The sequence below is a fragment of the Lepidochelys kempii genome, chromosome 17, assembly GCF_965140285.1.
Source record: "Lepidochelys kempii isolate rLepKem1 chromosome 17, rLepKem1.hap1, whole genome shotgun sequence".
In the NCBI taxonomy this organism is placed as follows: domain Eukaryota; kingdom Metazoa; phylum Chordata; order Testudines; family Cheloniidae; genus Lepidochelys; species Lepidochelys kempii.
Window position 1 is genome coordinate 10021977 of NC_136396.1, and position 19436 is coordinate 10041412.

Genomic DNA, 19436 nt, shown 5'->3' on the forward strand with positions numbered 1-19436 from the left:
GAAAAGAGGAAGAAATTAAAAGGGGGCGAGAAAACAGCATAGAAAATGGTGCGGAGAGTTAAAGATCCAGACTTCTGTTTCTAGGAGACGATTAGCTATGTCTGTCTTCCCCTAATGTCAGCCCTGGTCCTGCAAACTGTTAGCCGTGCCCGCCAGATTGCTCGTGCACTCACGTGTGAATGGGCGTGCAGAGTCCAGCCCTTAGACGTCAAGGAACGTCTAAGCTTTAGCAGTTTTAAGGTCTGTCAAAATAGCGCCTCGGTTAAGATAAGTAGTCTGGATCTTGTGCGCTAGCAGGGGCTGGGATGGTTACCTTGTTTGCAGGGTTTTTAAGAGTTGTTTTGTTGTTGGATTTAAAAACAAAACCCTAAAGACATCCCTTCTTAGGGCTGGTGTAGTAAACGCTTCTTTAAAACCATCCTTTAGACCGATGTTTGGTGTTCACTTACCTCTGAAGAACTTGGCCACTGCAGGAAGTAGGATATAGAGCTAGACGGAGGGTTAGTTAGTGGGGTGGATTAGAGTGATGATGTATAATAATAATACAGTGCACTCAGACACGCACGTTTCATCCAGGGATCTAAACTCCCTGTTCAGAGGTGAGTGTTAATATTCCTGTTACAGAGCATCTGTGTAATATTTTTCACCCCTAGATTACAAAGTGCTATACTCGAGCAGGAAAGTTATGAACATCCTCGTTATCTAATAGCTGGTGAAACGGATGCATATAGAGTTTAGATGACTTGCCCAAGAGCGAACAGCAAGTCAGTGGCAGAGGCGGAAGGGGAATCCAGGTCTCCTGACTTCTAGTCCTGGGCTCTATTTACTGAGCCATGCTGCCCCCTTGTAACAGGAAGTAACATTCCCATTTTGTGAGTGAGGAAACTGAGGCACAAGGACTGAGCGCCTCAGCTCCCCCGATTTAGCTGTCGTTGTGGGTGCTCAGCCTTGGAATGATCTGCCCACAGTGCCCCTCTGAGTCAGTAGCAGTCACAGGAAGCCAAAGCTCTCATTGCTGGTGTCTGATCCCTTTCTGCTCTCATCACCGCAGTCCGTCAGCACTAACAGTCGTTACCATGGTGAGGTTAAAGCATTATCCCTGTTTTACAAAGGAGGCACTGAGTGATGAAGTGACCTGCTCAGGGTCACACAGGATATGTCTGCACTGCACACTCTGACTCACTTGGAGCCCAGCCCCGCTCCCACCTCCTCCCCTCCACACATACGTCAATCTGACTTGGCTCAGCCAGCACTCAGGACCAGGGTCCTAGGTCGCTGCTGGGCGGGTGGGTCAGAGCCCAAGTACTGCTGTGACTGGTCCAATCCCTGTCATTTCGCAGTGTGGACCCAGCTCAAGCCCCAGACCTGAATCAGAAGGTCTGCCTAGTATGGGCTTGGAAACACCCAGTCCACCATCCTGGGTCCCACAGATCTGGGTTTAAATGGAGTGTGACATACTCCCAGGGCATCTGTTGTCATGCCAGGAACTGAACCCAAATTTCATGCTGGTCAGTCCAATGCAGCAAACCAGGGGTTCGAAAACTTTTTTTGCTGGGCCCCGCTTTGAAAATGCTTCAGGCTGTGACAACCCTTGTGATAGCAAATGACTGTACGTACTCACAGGGGCATACTCATGGTATTTCCACCCTTCCTTCTGCGCTGCTGCTGGCTACCTTCAGAGCTGGGCAGCTGGAGAGCGGCGACTGCTGGCTGGGAGCCTAGCTCTGCAGGCGGAGTCACCGCCAGCAGCATCCATCTCTGCCTCCCCATAGTGATTGTAATACCTAGACTTCTCCCTCTAATCCCGGTAATTTTTTTTGTGATCTCACAACACCCCTCCTCCTCCACAGTAGCCTTGCAACCCGCTTTTGGGTCAGGACACCCAGTTTGAGAAATGCTGGTCGAATTGCAAGATCATCCCTCCCTGCTAGCCAACCTTCTCTCCTGGTAGAGCCTACAGCCTGGATTTGCTATGCCAAGTCCCGCTGGATTCAGAGCGGTTCACTAGTTTAAACAGGTCTCTGTGGGGGGCAGGGGGAAGGGGCTAACGTTTCTGGTAACAAGATTAACTTACAGTTTGCCCAGATCTTCTCTAGAGTCTCTGCATGCGTGTCTGTACGGGTTTAGGTGTGAAAAGCCTGATTTCAAGCTGCCAGCAGACCGCATGGCAGAGGACGGAATAATTCCCTCTCTAGAAATGTTCTCCAATTTCTAGCCTTTAAAAAAACCCAAGAACACTGTTTCTTCGGATCACAGAGAAGAGATTGTCTTGGTTCCCTGCCCCTGGAGCTTCTGGGAATTATGTGGCGACGACGAATAATGTATTCCGGCTTCTGACATTTATCGTCTGCTTTTCCTGCCCTGAAAGCACTTCCTATTAAGGTTCACAATCTCCCCAGAACATTTGTGAGGCTCGCTCTGCCTTTAAATCGCTGTTGTGAGTAGAGACTGTGCTGGAAATGGCCTTCTGCGGCGATATGTAATTATTTTCTCAGACCTCTGACCTGAGGAGAGATTGCCGGGTGCTTTTAATACAGGTAACCAAATGGGGAATCAGAATGTTTTGCTGTATCTTATTGGTGGGTCAGTTCAGAGGGAAGTCAGACAGTTCTCTGGAAACGCCTGATTATTGGAAGCGGCCTGGGAATCAAGAGATCTGGGCTGAGTTCTGAAGACTTTCTGTGGTATCATGGGCAAGTCACTTAGTTGCTCTGTGCCTCAGTTTCCACATTTGCAAAATGGGAACCACCACCCTTCCTTTCTCTCACCCTCTGTCTGTTTTGCTTGTACGTACTTTGGGGTCTTTTACAACGTGTGTGTGTGTGTGTGTACAGCGTCTAGCACAATGGTGCCCCCGACTTGGCTGGCACTTTTTGGTAGTACTGCAATAAGAGTAATTGAGAAAAAGAACGGAAGAAAGTCAAAGGCAGATAAAGGCTTCTGCAAGTAATGACCTGCTTTGCTGGATGTTTAGATCAGTGAAGTGCCCTTGGTACTAAATCTGCCCCTTTTAAATGCTCAGAGCCTAATTTCAGACATTACAATGTCAGCCCTGCATGATGTGGCTCGAATTTCCCGTAAATGTATCCACTGGTATAACACATGCTATAAGTCACACTCGGGTCTCAAGTGGGCATAACAGTGAGATGTCGGTTAATGAAGTTTTTGGTAACAGTCGGATTTAGTACCAGCGTTGAGGGTTTATAAAAACATTGGCAGAGAAGATTGTACATGAGGAGTTGGGCCTCCAGGGCTCTGTTCCCAGCTTTGTGTCATATGTGAGCTTGAGGTAGCCACTTAGCCTCTCTGTGCCTCACTTTCCTTTTCTATAAAATGGGGATAACAACACAGCCAGACAGAGACAACCCGGGCCTGCCGATAGTGGGGGGCCAGAGTGAGAGCAGCCGGCTTCAGCAGTGTTACTGAGCGTGCTTGTTTTTCACCTTCCGCCTACGTCTGCCGACACAGGCTCTGTCCCAGTATAATCTACGGATGGAAAAGTGCTGTCGAAGAGCTAGGTATTTTTAATTCTTGTTTGCAGTGTTCCCTCTAATTTTTTCCACCCATGTGCGGAATGAATTTTGTTATGTGCCCCAAGATGGAGGTGATGTGTGACACATCACCTTCATATCGGTGCACATAACAAAATTCATGTGGTGGGGGAGGGGGCTCAGGGATGGGGGGCGGGGGAATGAGCAGTTTGGGGTGTGGGAGGGGGCTCAGGACTGGGGCAGAGGGTTGGGGTGCAGGGGGATGAGGCCTCTGGGGTGGGGCCAAGGATGAGGGGTTTGGGGTGTGGGAGGGGGCTCAGGGCTGGGGCTCAGCTCAGGCTGGGCTGGGCCAAGAGAGAGGCTCCTCTCCCCCGGCCGCAGCAGGTCCGTGCTGGGGCCAGGCCAATGGAGGGGCGCCTCTCCCTGCCGCAGCCCTGAGCCCCTGTGCGCGGTTTAAAAGGCAGCTGCATGGCTGCGCAGCTCAGAGGGAACTTAGGTAGGGGGTGACTTAAAAAAATGAAGCAGATAAATTGGAAAACCCTCTACCAGGGGCACAGTTCTGCTGGTATAAGGGTGCCTCGTGCTGGCATAGCTCCTAATACAGTGATACGCTGGTAGAAGGCCCCTTTAAGTTCTGTCTATACTGGGAGCGTTTTCCTGGTATAGTAATTCCATTCTATTCTCCTGGCCAAGCAAAGCGAGTGCAGAGGCAGCCTAGGCCTGTAAAGCCGGGCTTTTCCCCAGGATAGTAAAACCACCTTCCCTGCGTGACGCAAGGACTCCTGGTGAAAGCCCGCTACGTCCTGTACAACGACATCCATACCTGGGACTTCCGCCAGCACGGCTGTGTTGCTTGGGCATCAGAGCTTGACCGACAGAAGGCTGCGGGGGGGGGGGGGGGGCGTGGCCGTATGCTGCTGTAATGCCCCCCGTTCCCTACGCCGCTCTTGGGTGTGGATGAGCCTGGGCACCGAAAGCTCGTTAGGGTGGAGGTGAACGCTTTTCAGGGTGTGCAGTGCTTGGCGCTGTCCACTGATTGGGACCTCTGCGTGCGACAGCCGTTCAAATAGTAAAATCACTGCGGTAGCTGTTCCCCTCTCCCACTAGAGGATCTGGAGTCTGTCTCTCTCTCTTTTTAAACTGTATTCTTCCCCCTTTTTTCTTGTCCCCAATGAGGTGTGTTTATGCAGTGACGCTCTGATGAGTCCTCTATTCCTCTAAAGCCCATCTCTTCCCTACAGTATTGAACATAATAGAAGGTGACTTGATTTCTCCATCTTCCCTGGCTCTTGCTCATCTCCTGCTAAAACCATGACTGCCTCTGTGGCTATCGCTTTCAGAGCGGGGAGATTGAAGAATGCAGGTCAATACATTTTATGACCTGATCTATCATTGTAAAGCTAACCAGAGGTTGAAATGAAAACCTTCGCTACCCTGTTTCCTATGCACGGGGTTGCTGGGAAACCAAAATGTAGCAATCTCCTTTATATTCAGCATCTAATACTAGTTGTTTTTGGCTGTTACATCTCCTGGGGGAATCTTCAGAGCAGCAGTGCTGGCCTCTGGGGACCTTTTGCAAGGGAGTTTGTATTGTTTTGAGCGGTCATGCAAAAATATGCCACCATCATCATCCCGAAAGTCAGTTGCACTTACAAAGCCCTTTTCATCTTCACAGCAACATCTGATCAAATACAATCAGCTGTGTTCTTTGGTTTTCCATTGCCTTTGAAACTCTCTCCCCTTTTGAAGGAAATGCAATGGCAGAAAATTGGGGATATAAAAGATTCACTTAAAGATCCAGAGAGTTACTCCTCTTTCTGCTGACAGTAGAATCCTCACTGGCACAGCCTGGGTCCTGGTTGCCCTGGAGGGGCTTGTCCACAAAAGAAGATAAAAGCCTACTATAGCTGACAGTATAACAATGCCTGCGGATAGGTGGGGGTGGTGACTCTTTCTGTAGCGCCTAAGAGCCCTCATCATGGACCAGGTCCCTGTTGTGCTCTGTGCCGTATGAACACAGAACAAAATGACAGTCGCTGCTCCAAAGAGCTTACAATCTGAATTTTCTTCAGGGTTTGAACCCAGGATCTCCTGCCTCAGTTGCTTTAGCTAAAGGACTGGGTCCATTTGCTTGAAGACAGCAACAGAGTCTGAAACCACTTTATGTGGACCAGCCACTACAGGGGGACCACCCTGGAATAGTGCGGGGTTGCACCAGCTAACGGAGTTCCTCCTGTAATACAATCAGCAGTGGCTCATGCTTTTAGCTCTGGGGGCTCTGAGGTCCAATGCTTGCTGCCAGCTCGAGCTTGGGGTTATTCTATAAACCCCAGGTTAAATATTCCTCTGGAACTTTTTTCTGCCTTGGTTGATATAACTTCTAGATTATAAGAGCCCTGGCCTATGATTGATCCCTCGGAGCAGGTACTGCTGTACTGCGAATAATGACAGAATGCGGAGTACTGAACACATGGCTTCAAAAATGTTTGAGAAGAGTCAGCTGGGCAAATCCAGGCTTATCTACCGGCGTTTACATGTCAGGGTAATTCATGCAGGGGGCTGCCCCCGTGAGAACTTTTAAGCATATAGATCAAGAGTCCTTTCTTACTTGCGTTAATCCCCGATTGGTTTTCGGGGCTTAGTATCTTTAATGTATGATCTTTAATGTATTTATCCTCCCAAAACTCCAGTGGGGTTGAGCAGTGCTGTTATCCCCATTGCAGAAGGGGAAGTGAGGCCCAGAGAAACAGTGTGATTTGCCCAAGGTGTCACAGCAAGTCTGGGGCAGAGCAGGGAGTTGACCCTGTGTGTCGCTCCATATTGTGGTCCCGAATCAGCAGGCTGACTTTCAGAGGTGCTAAGCACCGGCAGGTCCCCTTCACAACAGCGACACTTGTCGGTACTTGGATCCTCTGTCGGTCAGACCTGTTTCTGAGGGGCTTAAGTATGGATTTAGAGAACATTGTTCACCCACCAAGCTCAAACCGTTTCACCAAAGGAAGGTCAGTATCATTATCCTCATTTTACAGATGGGGAAACTGAGGCAGAGTAGTGATATCCTTCGCCCAAGGTCAGTGGCAAAGCTGGAATAGAACTCTGGTCTCCTGACTCCTCACCCAGGGCCATCTCAACTGGAACATTGGCTCATTGTTAGCTGGCCTTTGACTTCAGATGGAAATTGAATAGACAAAGCATCCTTGCTAGCCTGGCCTTTTCATTTCCACCTAGCTTGGTCCTGCTTAGTTACGTTTATCCAGATGGTCTCAATCTGGCACTTCACAAAGGGGAAAGGTTAGGGATATGTTTTATTGTTTTCCTGCCAAGGCAAGCACAAATCAAGCTTGTAAGTCAACAGTGGTGTAAATACCACTCAGGGGAGGCTAAACCTCTTCAAGAGCTGCGTTAAAGAGTCCACTCTCAGAGCTGGGGGCCTTCTCTCGCGACGGCTTCCCCTTTTGACTACGTCTCAATCCTCCGCAATCCACTCCTTCCCATGCTGCTTCTGACTCGTCCAAAGCGCGCCCCCCCCCCCCGAAACGGTGGGACAGTGATCACAAACGGTCCTATGGGTCTTTCCCTTCTTGCCAAGCCCCAATGTTCAACACATCACAAGGCTGGCATACAAATCATGAGAAAGAAAGAAATAGTTCTTTGTGTGTTCTGTGGCCGGAGTCTTTAAAGTGTCCACATTTGCGTTTCCAGGCTTTCTCTGCAATTGTGAGGGCTAGAAAATTAGTTTTAATTAAAAAATAAAATAACCCCGAGTGAGAGTCTCACATAATCACATGACTCCAGCAGCTGGGGCTTTTAGATGGGAAAAACAACAGATATTGCAAGACAAACATGAGAATGGACAACACTGTTTCAGACCATTACGGGGAGAGGGAAGGTTGGGAGAGGGACGCTTGCATGACAGGCTGTTTGCTGAATGGCCCTTTCAAATTCTCTCACTCTGTGGGCAGCCCTTCCTGTAGGGGACAGAGGATGTTCTTTGCCTACACGGGCAAAGTCATTGCCACCCACGTGCTGCCCCAAATGCTAAGCGCTCAAAGTGGGAATCATTAAGAAAGGGATAGATAATGAGACAGAAAATATCATATTGCCTCTATAGAAATCCATGGTAGGCCCACATCTTGGATACTGCGTGCAGATGTGGTCGCCTCATTTCAAAAAAGAGATATTGGAATTGGAAAAGGTTCAGCAAAAGGGCAAGAAAAATTATTAGGGGTATGGAACGGCTGCCATGTGAGGAGAGAGTAATAAGACTGGGATTTTCAGCTTGGAAAAGAGACGACTAAGGGGGGATATGATAGAGGTCTATAAAATCATGACTGGTGTGGAGAAAGTAAATAAAGAAGTGTTATTTACTCCTTCTCATAACACAAAAGCTAAGGGTCACCAAATGAAATTAATAGGCAGCAGGTTTTAAACAAACAAAAGGAAGTATTTTTTCACACAACACACAGTCAACCTGTGAAACTCCTTGCCAGAGGATGTTGTGAAGGCCAAGACTATAACAGGGTTAAAAAAAGAACTAGATCAGTTCATGGAGGAGAGGTCCATCAGTGGCTATTAGCCAGGATGGACAGGGATGGTGTCCCTGGCCTCTGTTTGCCAGAAGCTGGGAATGAGCGACAGGGGATGGATCACTTGATGATCTCCTGTTCTGTTCATTCCCTCTGGGGCACCTGGCATTGGCCACTGTTGGAAGACAGGATACTGGGCTAGATGGACCTTTGGTCTGACCCAGTCTGGCCGTTCTTATGAAATGCCACTGATTGGGCTGGCGACTGATCACTCGTCTGCTTTCATCATCAGCCCAGTGTGATGGTTTTATTTCCTGTTCCATGCCAGCGCGTACCTGAAAAGGCCTAAATCGGTATCAAAGTTAGGGTGACTGGTCTATAATTCCCTGGCTCCTCTTAGTACCTGTCTTGAAAAGGGGGTACAGTATTTGTCCGTCTCCCGTCTTCCGGGACCAATATTTCCCCTGTAAAGCTAAGACGGAGAAGGGTAATAAATGAAGAATACATGAAGCTTTGACAGACCAGTAGTTGTGCTGAGCGTATCGGTGGGGGGAGAAGGGGAGCATATGCTCATCTCTTTTTAGTAGCAGCCCTAGATTCCAACACGCTGGGTAGGAAAATTATTTGTGGGTTCAAAACGATACTGCGCCAGTGTGTGGATGGGGAAGGGGGTGATGGGTGGTTGTCTTCTACCACAGCGGGCCCACCTTTTTGTGATGAAATCTGTATTGCCTTTATTTGGGGAATGGGTCTTAGGTCGTTCATCACGATTCAGAAATGAGCGAAACCAGCAGTTACTGGGGATTTGCCTCTAGAACAGGCCCAACTGATGCCGTGGCTCCGAACCCGCGCTCCGCGTTGTTAGGGAGGATTGCGTTCACGCGTGATAAATGAGCGTCACGAGGCAGATGCACTTCAGCCGGCAGCGGTAGGTCGAGGAAGCCCTGGTGGGTTAGATAGGGAAGCAGATGGAACGATAGGTAATTGCAGCGTCTCTTAGGAGAACCTACTTTTGTGGCACATGGTCAGTTTTCTCCCTCACCCCCTGTTTTCAGGGGGTCTGAATTTACATTGCTGAATTCCCTCTGGAGCGGAACAGCTGGGCTCTTGGGCTGGAAAGGAATTGAGTTTTCAACCATTTTTTAAGCTAACGGTGAGCAGCAGGCTTTTGTATGCATTAGTATTTGTATTACAGCAGTGTCTAGAGACCCCGACAGCACCCCGGTGTTCTAGGGACTGTACACACACATTAAAAGCCAGCCCCTGTTCAATCAAAATAAATATTGATAATACGTATCCCTTTTATGCTAATGTCAAAACAGTGCTCCAACCTCCTCTGGGCTGTGGCATTATTGTCATTTTGCACAGGGCTACACGGCCGGTCAGATAAGTTAAATGATGTGCCCAAGGGCACACAGCATATCCTGTGGCAGAGCCAGGAACCAGCCTAGGATTCCTAATCTTGAGGACAATGCTTCACCTTACTGCATGCTGTTGTCTCCAGCTTTCGCTTTCCCCTTTCCTTTCCTTTCAATTGGCGTTGCTGCCTCGACTGGTTTGTGTTTGTTTACCATGGGGGTGGGCGGGTGGGTGGGGGAGCTGCTGACCGATACATTATTGCACCATAAAGGAAGCTGGAGAGTGGGCCCCTGGGAGGATGGCACTAGGTACGCAGCCCGTGCGATGAGTGGCTGCAGAGCAGAATCTGCTGTACGTGCATGAAGGATGAAGCACAGAGTCAGAGCTCCGGACTAGCAATATATCAATGAGTCAATCGGTTTTGACTGTCTCTTGTTGTGCTGTTTGCCTTTTCCACCCCCTTGTTTTTAACCAACACGTCAGGTGGTGGCTAGATGGGAAGGGAAGGGACGTGCTGCAAGACAGCCCAGTAAATCTATCCCGCCATGTGCTGCAATGTGGCTCTTTATCATATGGGGAGCCCATGTGCTCTTGAATGGCCTGGTGCCTTCTGTATACTTCCAGTTGCTCCTTTGTCCGATAGCAATGATGTTATGTTGGCCCCAGGTTGCTGGTGTCCCTAGGGGGTGAGTAGACAGTCTCCGAGGAAAAGCACAGAATTTGTACGTGCGTCCTCCCTGAGTGAACTCTGGTTTTCCATGTCCCAGTTCATGCTTAGTACTCGCACGGCATGCTTCATCCCCCAAACTCTTTCCAAACGTGACCTCCCCGAGAGGTGCTGAAAGTAGGGGGGCTGCCACACCCCCTGGCTTGAAGTGGTTTCCATCATATACAGCATTTACAGTTTTTGGTTCTGGCTTTCAGCACCCCCACGCATACAAATTGTGCCATCACCCCTGATCGCACCCCCTGCTAGCCAAGTGACCATTATCCCCTTGGTACGGGGAGGGATGCTGAGGGAGAGGTGTTCAGGGATTTACCCAGACTGCCTCTGTGACCTTGGCTCACCCCTTTCTTTGCTAAACCAGGCCACTACTTCATAGAAGTGTATCCCTTCAATGATTTACTCAGACTGCCTCTGTGACCTTGGCTCACCCCTTTCTTTGCTAAACCAGGCCACTACTTCATAGAAGAGTATCCCTTCAATGAGCACTGTTAGAATCTTTGAACTTTCTCCTTCTCGTTCGCTGTCACCATCTGTGCCCTTTATTTTGGATCCCAGAACTGTTTGGCTACAGGCATCTCCTGCCTATTGAATGGCATGTCCATTGGTTAAGGCACCAGCCTGGGACTCAAGAGACCGGGGTTCAAATCTCTGCTCTGCTACAGACTGTGTGTGTGACCTTGGTCAAGTCACTAAGCCTCTCTCTGATTCACCTCCCCCTCCCCGGTACAATGAGGAGAATAGCACTTCTTGCCTCACAGGGATGTTGTGAGGTTAAATACATTAAAGATTTTGAGGCACTCTGATGCAATAATGATAAGGGGCAGAGAGAGAGAGAATGACACAGGCATGCATCATTTTGAAGAGAGAAAATGCCTAGCCTCCCAAAGTGTAAAGAATCCATGGAAGTTAGGAACCTCAATACATTTGAGGTTCTGGGCCTAAATTGCTTGCAAATGACAGCGAGATCTACTTTGTCCACCTGTCTGGATAGATATTCATTCCGAGTTAACCAGCTCTGATCCTATTGACTTTGAGATTATTTTTGTCTTCGTGCTGAGCACATGGTTGGCACTATAAAGCCAGAAAAATGTCCTTGCTCCAAAGAGATCACACCCTCCAAAATGCTTGTTGGATTAAGGAAAGTGCTACTGAGCTTGTCCGTCCTCTGGGGCTGGGGCCGTCTTTTTTTGGTCTGTAGTTGTCGTGTGCCTAGCGCGATGGGGTATGGGTCCATGACTAACAATTATGATAAATCTGTAGACTCTAATCTTCTCCGTTATATGCTACATCACCTCTGCGTCTTATAAGCCTGGCCCTCAGGAACCTCCCAATTCCTAGCTGACCTGCATTTCTCATCCTCCTTTCAAACCTTTCCCGTAAACCCCCCCACCCACCCCCCCAAAAAAAATATTGATCACGTACCCCTACCCCAGTGCAGGCAAAATGTTTCTTTCCTGGTGGAAGCTGGCTCCTCCAGGCAGGTCAATTTAATCAGTTGTAAAATTCATCTAACATTCCGCCAAGAACAAGACCCACACCAAAGCTGAGTTTAATTTTTTGCTTGACCCAGGAGCGATCTTTTTCCCTTCAAAGCCGAGGTGCTGACCTTGAGCTGTATTAACGGCTGCCCCTCTCCTGCCATGCTTGACAGATTATTCCTCACTCACAGAGGGGAGGACCGGAGCATGTTGTGTTCTCTGTGTAGCTTATTTGCTGGAAAGTTTTGCAGCGCTGGAAAGAAACGTCTGCTATAGAAGCCACAACGCCTCCACGCTCTCTATACAGGCTTCCCATAGCCTGTTGTTTGTTGATGGTATTGTGGTAGCATTTAGGAGCCCCAGTCATGGACCACAAGACCCCCTTGTGCTAAACGCTGTACAAATTCATAACAAAGAGACAGTCCTTGCCCCATTCTGGGAAAGGGGGGAGGCTTGGCTGACCTGGAGTTCCAGGAATACATAGGCACCTATGGGATTGTGTATGACTTAGAGATATGGTGAGAAATGGAGGGGACAGGATCACACAAGTAGCAAGAGCCGAATTTTGAGGACTCCGAAAGCAAAGAGGAGCGTGAGTTGGCTGCCAGTATGCTGAGCAGAACAGCACCTTTTCCTTGGGTCTAAAAATCCAAGCTTTCGATCCCTGGTGACATCGGGTTTTCCAGACCTGAACTCCTCCTCCTCTTTTATGACTGGCATTTAAGCGAGCTAACATATGTTCCAGCAGATGTGAAGGCCTATCATTAAACCATTTCATCCTTTTCCACCGCTGAGCAAATAATGGCAGATAAGTGGTTTTATGACTCTTTGACTACGTGGAAGGTGATTGCACATCCTAGGAGTGAAGTGAGATCTACTTAGGAGGAAATTATGGATTGCTGCCTAGCTTTTAAGGGGAGGAATTGTGCACATGGGGATAAAAGCATAAGTATGTGTAAAGTAGTAGAAATAGACAAATAAAAGGAGACCAGGGTATAATATTAACGGCGCTGAGGGGAGGCAGTCTTGCCCATTTAACTCTCCCACATGGCTGTTTACACTGAGAGAGGATGGTGCTGTGGTTAATGTATTAGACTGGGACTCGGGAGATCTGGGTTGAATTCTGTGGCAGACTCCTTGCATGGGCTCGAGCCAATCACTGAATCACGTGGAGCCTCAGTTTCTCTTCTCTAAAATGGAGATGCTACTTTCTTCCACTATTCATCATCTCTGCTTAGACTGGAAGGTCTTTGGGGCAGGGACTGTCAGCTACTCGGTGTTTCTACAGCACCTAGCCCAATGGGGCCCTGGTCTCAGTGCCAGTAATAAGAATACACCAAAACTTTCCGTGAACAAGTTTTCCATGCCAAATGTTTACCTTTGTCAGTATATAGTAATACTTAGACTCATAGACATTAAGGTCAGAAGGAACCATTATGATCGTCTGGTCTGACCTTAGCTCTCATATAGGGCTTTTCATGCACAGACCTCAAAGGAGGGACTTCTCTACAGAGGGGGAAACCGAGGCACAAGGAGGGACTTTCCCAAGCTCACCCAGCAGGCCAATGGGAATAGAACCCAGGTCTCCTTAGTCCCAGTCTAGTGCTCTATCCACTAGGCCTTGCCGCCTCCCTTGCATGTATAAACATAAAATCGGATATATGAATGTAGCAATGAACAAATGTTACCCTGCTTTATCACTTTATTTCAAACTCCCTGCATTTAGAATGAAATCTTCTCCCAAGTCTGTTTCTAGCAGATCTCAGGGGAAAGAATTTCAAAGCAGCATGTGTGGGTGTCTGCTGTGGAGCATCTGGGTTTTTGTTTTTGTTTTCTGAATCTGTGGGAGCTGCACAGTGAAAACCCTGCATGCCCCCCTTGAAAATAGACTTGCTTCTGTCGATTCAACCCGCCTGCAAAGAGATCCGATGTCGGGAAGCATTTGTCTGAGCGGTTGCTACGAAATGTCACTACCTTGCACCCTCACCGTAAGCCATTTGCAATCAGCCTGATCTTGGGCTTTTCTCTCTGCCTAAAAAGAACACGGCTTCTACTCTGAAATCTCTCTGCCTAATTCGCTTGAAAGGTCACTGGAAACCTCTCTGAGGACGCTTGTCTCATTATAGCACTGAGAGAGTCTGTGGGTTTGAAAAACAGCAGAATGCACCCAGTGGAGAAAGACAGGGGATAAAATGATCTTATTTAATGGACTGAAGTAGCTATGCACAGGAAGGCAAATGCATGTGTCATTGCAAAGGCTTTGTGCAGTACACTGAAACTTGCACTAAGGTCTTTACCTGCCGATGGTCCCACTGGACACTTTAAAGTGTATTTCTTCTCTTCAGCGAGGATTAGTACAAACAGAATCATGAGTCCCGTGTTTGTCTCTCGGTGGCTTCCCTACGGAATGTGATTATTTAAAAATAAATAACGTCTCTTCTAACTTAGCAGCCCTGCAAACTCAGCCTGGGATCTGAGAGTCAAGCTGGGTCCTTTTCTTCTCATTCCTCGTCTGACGTAATAAAAGCTCCAGAGGCCAAACACTGCTCTCAATTGCACCTCTGCAACCTCGTTGCCTGCAGACGGCGCTCTCGGCAATGCCTGCTTTCGGGGGTTTGCACAGGTGTCAGTGTCCGGAGCATAGCGCCCACAAGAGGGAGTGGAATCCAGCTTGCTCGCTGAGCTGCGTTGGCTGTGTTTCGCTCCTGCAGCAGCTAACCTTCGCTCCTGTCACTCTCATGAGCGGATGTGACTCTGAATCTGAGGCGAAGGGCTGGTCCGTACCGCAGCCGGAGGTGTGACCAGAGCACGGGCAGACGCGCCCACGCTGGATTTGATCCAGCTCGTTCCAGTAACAATGAAGCTGGGGCAGCCCTGCCCGGGACCCTGGGTATGGACTCAAGCGAGCAGCGAGCCCGTGCTGCTATGGCGTTGGAGCTAGCTGGATCGAAGCTGGCTCGGGTATGGCACGGTCACACTTCTGAGTACAGTGGAGACACGGCCCCTCGGCGAGTTGTCAAGCGGTGGCCAAGCAGGGAGCTTGGCCTGGGTTCCCAGCTCCACGGCTAGTCCTAACCACTGGGCCATCCTCCTTCTGTATTCTGCTCAGGAGCAGTCTCACCCCGTCAACACAAGAGATCAGTGTGGCCTTTGTGTCCCAGCCATTGCTAACGGTTGCAATGGCTGCGGTCTTCTGACTGCCAGCCGGCCAAGGAAGCAGCCACCATTGTATCTAATATAAATACGCTGCTAACCGTTGTCGTCTTCTAGCACGTCGGTGTAGTAAGAAGCCGCTCATTGGCCTACGTTCCTGTCATTCAGGGCTGGAGATAGTGTTTAGCTCCATGGTGCAGCGATGCCACCGAGGAACTATGTTCTATAGTCTGAGTTGGTTACATCCACAACACCTCTGCAGGACTACACCTGGCTTTTTAGTCTGTCCTGTCTCCTACCCTGCAGCTTGCTGCTGATTTGCAGCTGGGGTGATGCATTTAAGGGCATTTCAGTTGTACTGGGGCATAGGAATGAATTCTGGAGTAATGTCTGGAGGAACGAAAGCACAAACAATTCAAGTAAACGTAAAGGTCTGAATTTGGAGGGGAATAAAAGGGAAAACTATCTGCCTTGGACTCTCCTTGCACAGAGCTGATGGAACCAACATGTAAAAATCTCCCTATCAATATGACAAGTTTCAGAGTAACAGCCGTGTTAGTCTGTATCCACAAAAAGAATAGGAATACTTGTGGCACCTTTAGAGACTAACCAATTTATTAGAGCATCAGCTTTCGTGGGCTACGGCCCACTTCATCGGATGCTATCAATGTGCTTTGTCTTTTCTTCCAGGTAAAACAGATAATGGAAGAAGCCGTCACCAGGAAATTTGTGCATGAAGACAGCAGTCACATCATCGCCTTATGTGGTAAGTGATACATTTGCAAACGGCTTCAGCTAACCGGTTGCCTTTCTTCTTAATTTCCTTATAAAATCATCCCCGGTGGATGTAAGTACACCACTGTTGCACTGCGAAAGCAGAGATGTGAATGTTACAAAAGTTAGAAAATTCAGAATTCAGCCCCTTCCTCCCCCAAATTGGCCTGCTAAACCCAGGGTTGTGAGGTCAATCCTTGAGGGGGCCATATGGGGCAAAAATTGGAGATTGGGCCTGCTTTCAGCGGGGGGTTGGACTAGATGACCACCTGAGGTCCCTTCCAGCCCTGATATTCTATGATTCTGTGAAACGACCTCACGTTTAGCTCCTTGTATGGTCTCATGACAATGATCACATACCCCAGTGTCTGAGAGGTGGCGTGGTCCAGTGCATGGGGCTCTGGGGTAAGACTGAGAAAATCTGCATTCTAGTCCCATCTCGGCCGCTGACTCGCCGCAAGTCACTTCTCTCTCCGCTGTCTGTTCAGATTGTAAACTCTGTATGGTAGAGGTGATCTCTTCACTATACGTTTGTAGTGTGCCTAGCACAGTGGGCCCCCCAGTAATCCGAGCATTCCTGGGGGCAGCAGTGTGGGTTAGTGGGCTGAGCAAAAGTTTGGGAACAGGAAATAATTCTTGGACAAGTCATTTAACCTGTCTGTGCAAGTTTCTCCATTTTTAAAATCGGGATCGCCACCTACCCTTTTTATGACGGCTGTGAAGACGGCCTGCGTGTTTGAGAGTACAAAATGCTAGATGTGGGCTACATATTGTTTGGAAGCAGCCTGGTTGTCTTTGAAGTAGGCTGTGAAGAGAATTTAGTAGGTCCCTTGAAAAAATGACCCTCTGTGTCTGAGAGATTGGGATAGCTAGGACTAATACTTAGGATTTTTACAGCTTTGTCCTGGGTGATATTTTTGCACCTGTGAGATTTTCAAAGCCACATGGGAGACTTGGCGGTCCATTTTCCATCCCTTTCCAGGGTGTTCAAATCTCCTGGGCAGCTCTGAAAATTTCAGTCTTGGCCTTTTGTATATTTAATACAGTTGTCTGCATCTACAGGTTACACACGATATTATGCATCAAGCCACATGCTTCAGGTCACAGAGCTCTCTAATTGGAAGGGTGCATTGATTTCTCCATCTAAAGTTCCTTCTTCAGAAGACTCATTCCTTTCTGCATTGCTAACATCGATTTTCCTTGCAAAACGTAATGAATAGGTAGCCTGGGCTAGGTGAAAACACTTTAATCACCACCTTTGACTGCTCTTTGCCATCTTGCACCGTCCCTCATGAACACACCACACATGTACGTAATTAAAAACGGACCCATGAAACCTAATCAAGGCTCCCATGGAGTAATTCTAATACCTTCTCATTTAGAGTTCCTCTGGGTCAAATTAAGCCTTGTCGTAACACTGTTGACTCTAGCTGCATTATATCCAACCTGGATTTGGCAGTTTGAAGGGAATTTAATTTATTACAAGAGGTGCAGGAAGGAGAGAGGTTTGCATTGAGAATTGTGCATGGTGAGAGTGTCAAGCTCCCTTTCCTGCGTTACAGACCTAAATACAGCGGCGTTGAGTGAGTTCCCGAAAACCAGAAAGAGATACTGACCATAGCTACAATTATCCAAGCTGAGTAAAGTGCTAGTCGACAAAGCGGTGTCAATATTAGCAAGCAAGTTTAGATATTTCAAATTCTTTGACGCACTTGTGAGTCTCAGAGTTCAGCTTGGAGGGGGGATCACACTCTGGTATCCTCCCACTACAGCAAAGGGTCCGCTTCAGCAACCTCTATTCCCATTAAGAAGTACCTTCATCCATGAGTAGTCCCGTTGGCTTCACTGGCACTGTGTGAAGAATAAGGTGCTTTTCGGTACAAGTAAGGATGGCAGAGGATGGCCCAAAATGTCTTTCCAAAGGCTGTGGTCTTTCAAGAATAGAAATAGTAAAAATCAGTAGCGTTTTTGATGCCTACGCCATCCATTTGGCTACAGAATGTTTCAAATCTTCATTGGCTCATTTTACTTTCCATGGCAGTGTGAGCCAAGTGCAATGATGTATGCTGGTCATGATCGGCAGACACTTAGACAGATGCTTAGTCCCATTGGCGTTCCTTGCTCAAGAACATAAGAACGGCCATACTGGGTCAGGCCAATGGTCCATCTAGCTCAGTGTCCTGTCCTCTGACGATGGCCAATGCCAGATAATTCAGAGGGAACGACCAGAACAGGGCAATTATCGAGTGATCCATCCCTTGTCACCCAGTCCCAGCTTCTGTCAGTTAGTGGTTTAGGGACACCCAGAGTGTGTGCTTGCGTCCTTGACCATCTTGGTTAATAGCTATTGATAGACTGTCCTCCATGAACTTGTCCTCTATTCTTGAGACTTAAAGGCAACAGTTTACAATAAGAAAATAGTTTAACATAATCAGAAAAACTCCTCAGCATAAAGACCATCTCACTCCTATGGGTGTGGATGGCTGTCTTGCACCTGAGTGTGGGGAGGGGGAGCGGAAGCTGAGCTGTAGTTAACCCAGTGTGTACCAAGGGCCAGGAAAAACTCCTGCCCCCTCAGCAGAGATGTCAAAGTTTGAATGAGTACTGAGATAAAACTCCCCTCTCGCCCCTGGAGAGTGGTTGCTTCGGGTTTGGGTTGAGGTCCATGCCTGTGGCGGTGGGGTGAAACTTACACTGCCTGCCCTGGTGGATAAATAGAACTGCATGGCCAGTTTCTCAAAAGAGCTCAGCTCCCATTAAGACGATGAGCTGTGGGGTGATAAACTCTGGTCCCTTCATTTAGGTGGCTAAAATGGGCACTGTTGGGTTCCGGGCTCTTTTGACTATCCAGCCCACACTTGCAAGGATTGTAAAAATCTGTCACTATTCACCAGTATTGGATACAACCTCTGCCCCAGACCCCCACTCCCCTACACCGATCACATATTGCTGGGAATTAAAACTTGTTTTAATTGCAAAGGAATGTCTGCCCATAAATCCTTGCCTCCCCTCTACTGATACTTTAAATACTCTTTGACGTGCGATCAGATTTAGCTGTGGGAGATGCTTGCTAGCCTGTGGAGAATATCTATCTAAATTCCTCTCTCGGATTTCAAAGCACACAGGTCCTGTGGCTAAAAATATCTAATGAAGTATTGATAGTAGCTCAGAGGTCCAAATAGTGGAAGCTGTAGCTGGCTTTAAAAGCGCGTGGGGTTGTTTGAAGAAATAACTATTGATGGCAGGTCTTGAATGCAAAGTGCTAAGGATCACAATTTCTTTTCACTTGCAAGCTTTGGGTCTGGAAACCAAGATTCTCATTCCCACTTTCACTTTTGTGCCTGCCCGTTAACATATGAGAGGGTGATTCTGCTCTGCAAACATGGCTTCTTGGGCTATCTATGGTTATTGTGTGCCAAGGATAAATTTGCGCAAGTTTCAGGTAACATATATACATTTCCAGACCTGCAGACCTCAAGGCACCTAAAGGGAGTAGAGTGCCCAATTTCAGTTGGATTTCAGTGGAAACTGGACAACAAAATTCCATAAGATGACTAAAAATCCCAGCCATAGAATCTGCAGGTCAAATTCTGCCCTAAATCCACTTTGAGGAATTGTGAGGATATATCATTTGAGATAAGTAAACAAAATGGCTTCAGTCTCATATTGGATTTATGTAAATAGAGGTGGGGAAGGGCCTTTGCAGCCTGTGTATATGGCCCCTCAAATGCCCCTCGCATGTAGTGACTTCATTCATTTCAGTCACAGAGGGCCTATGTTTCACACAAATTGAGGGTCCTCTTGCTTTTCTTGTTGAAAATGATATCCACTGGAAATTCTCTGCAATGGCAATTTCGTGATTAAGTGATGAAAACTACAGGAAGGAATCCCACAATGTCCTGCATAAATAATAATGTCCCTCTAATTT

At 48.0% G+C, this 19436-nt stretch overlaps 1 protein-coding gene across 7 annotated transcripts in view; it reads left to right on the forward strand.

Moving 5' to 3' along the window:
• SGSM2 (small G protein signaling modulator 2) overlaps positions 1 to 19436 on the forward strand; it is a 143509-nt gene that overhangs the window by 15030 nt on the left and 109043 nt on the right. For 5 of the 7 annotated variants that reach the window (XM_073316038.2, XM_073316040.2, XM_073316039.2 and 2 more), the window contains exon 2: positions 15425 to 15500. The exons of 1 other annotated variant lie outside the window; for it this stretch is intronic. In XM_073316038.2, coding sequence (XP_073172139.1) covers positions 15425 to 15500 — 76 coding nt within the window. Of the gene's footprint in view, positions 1 to 15422; positions 15501 to 19436 lie in introns of those variants that run through there. One more of the 7 variants, XM_073316044.1, reaches the window with a different exon arrangement.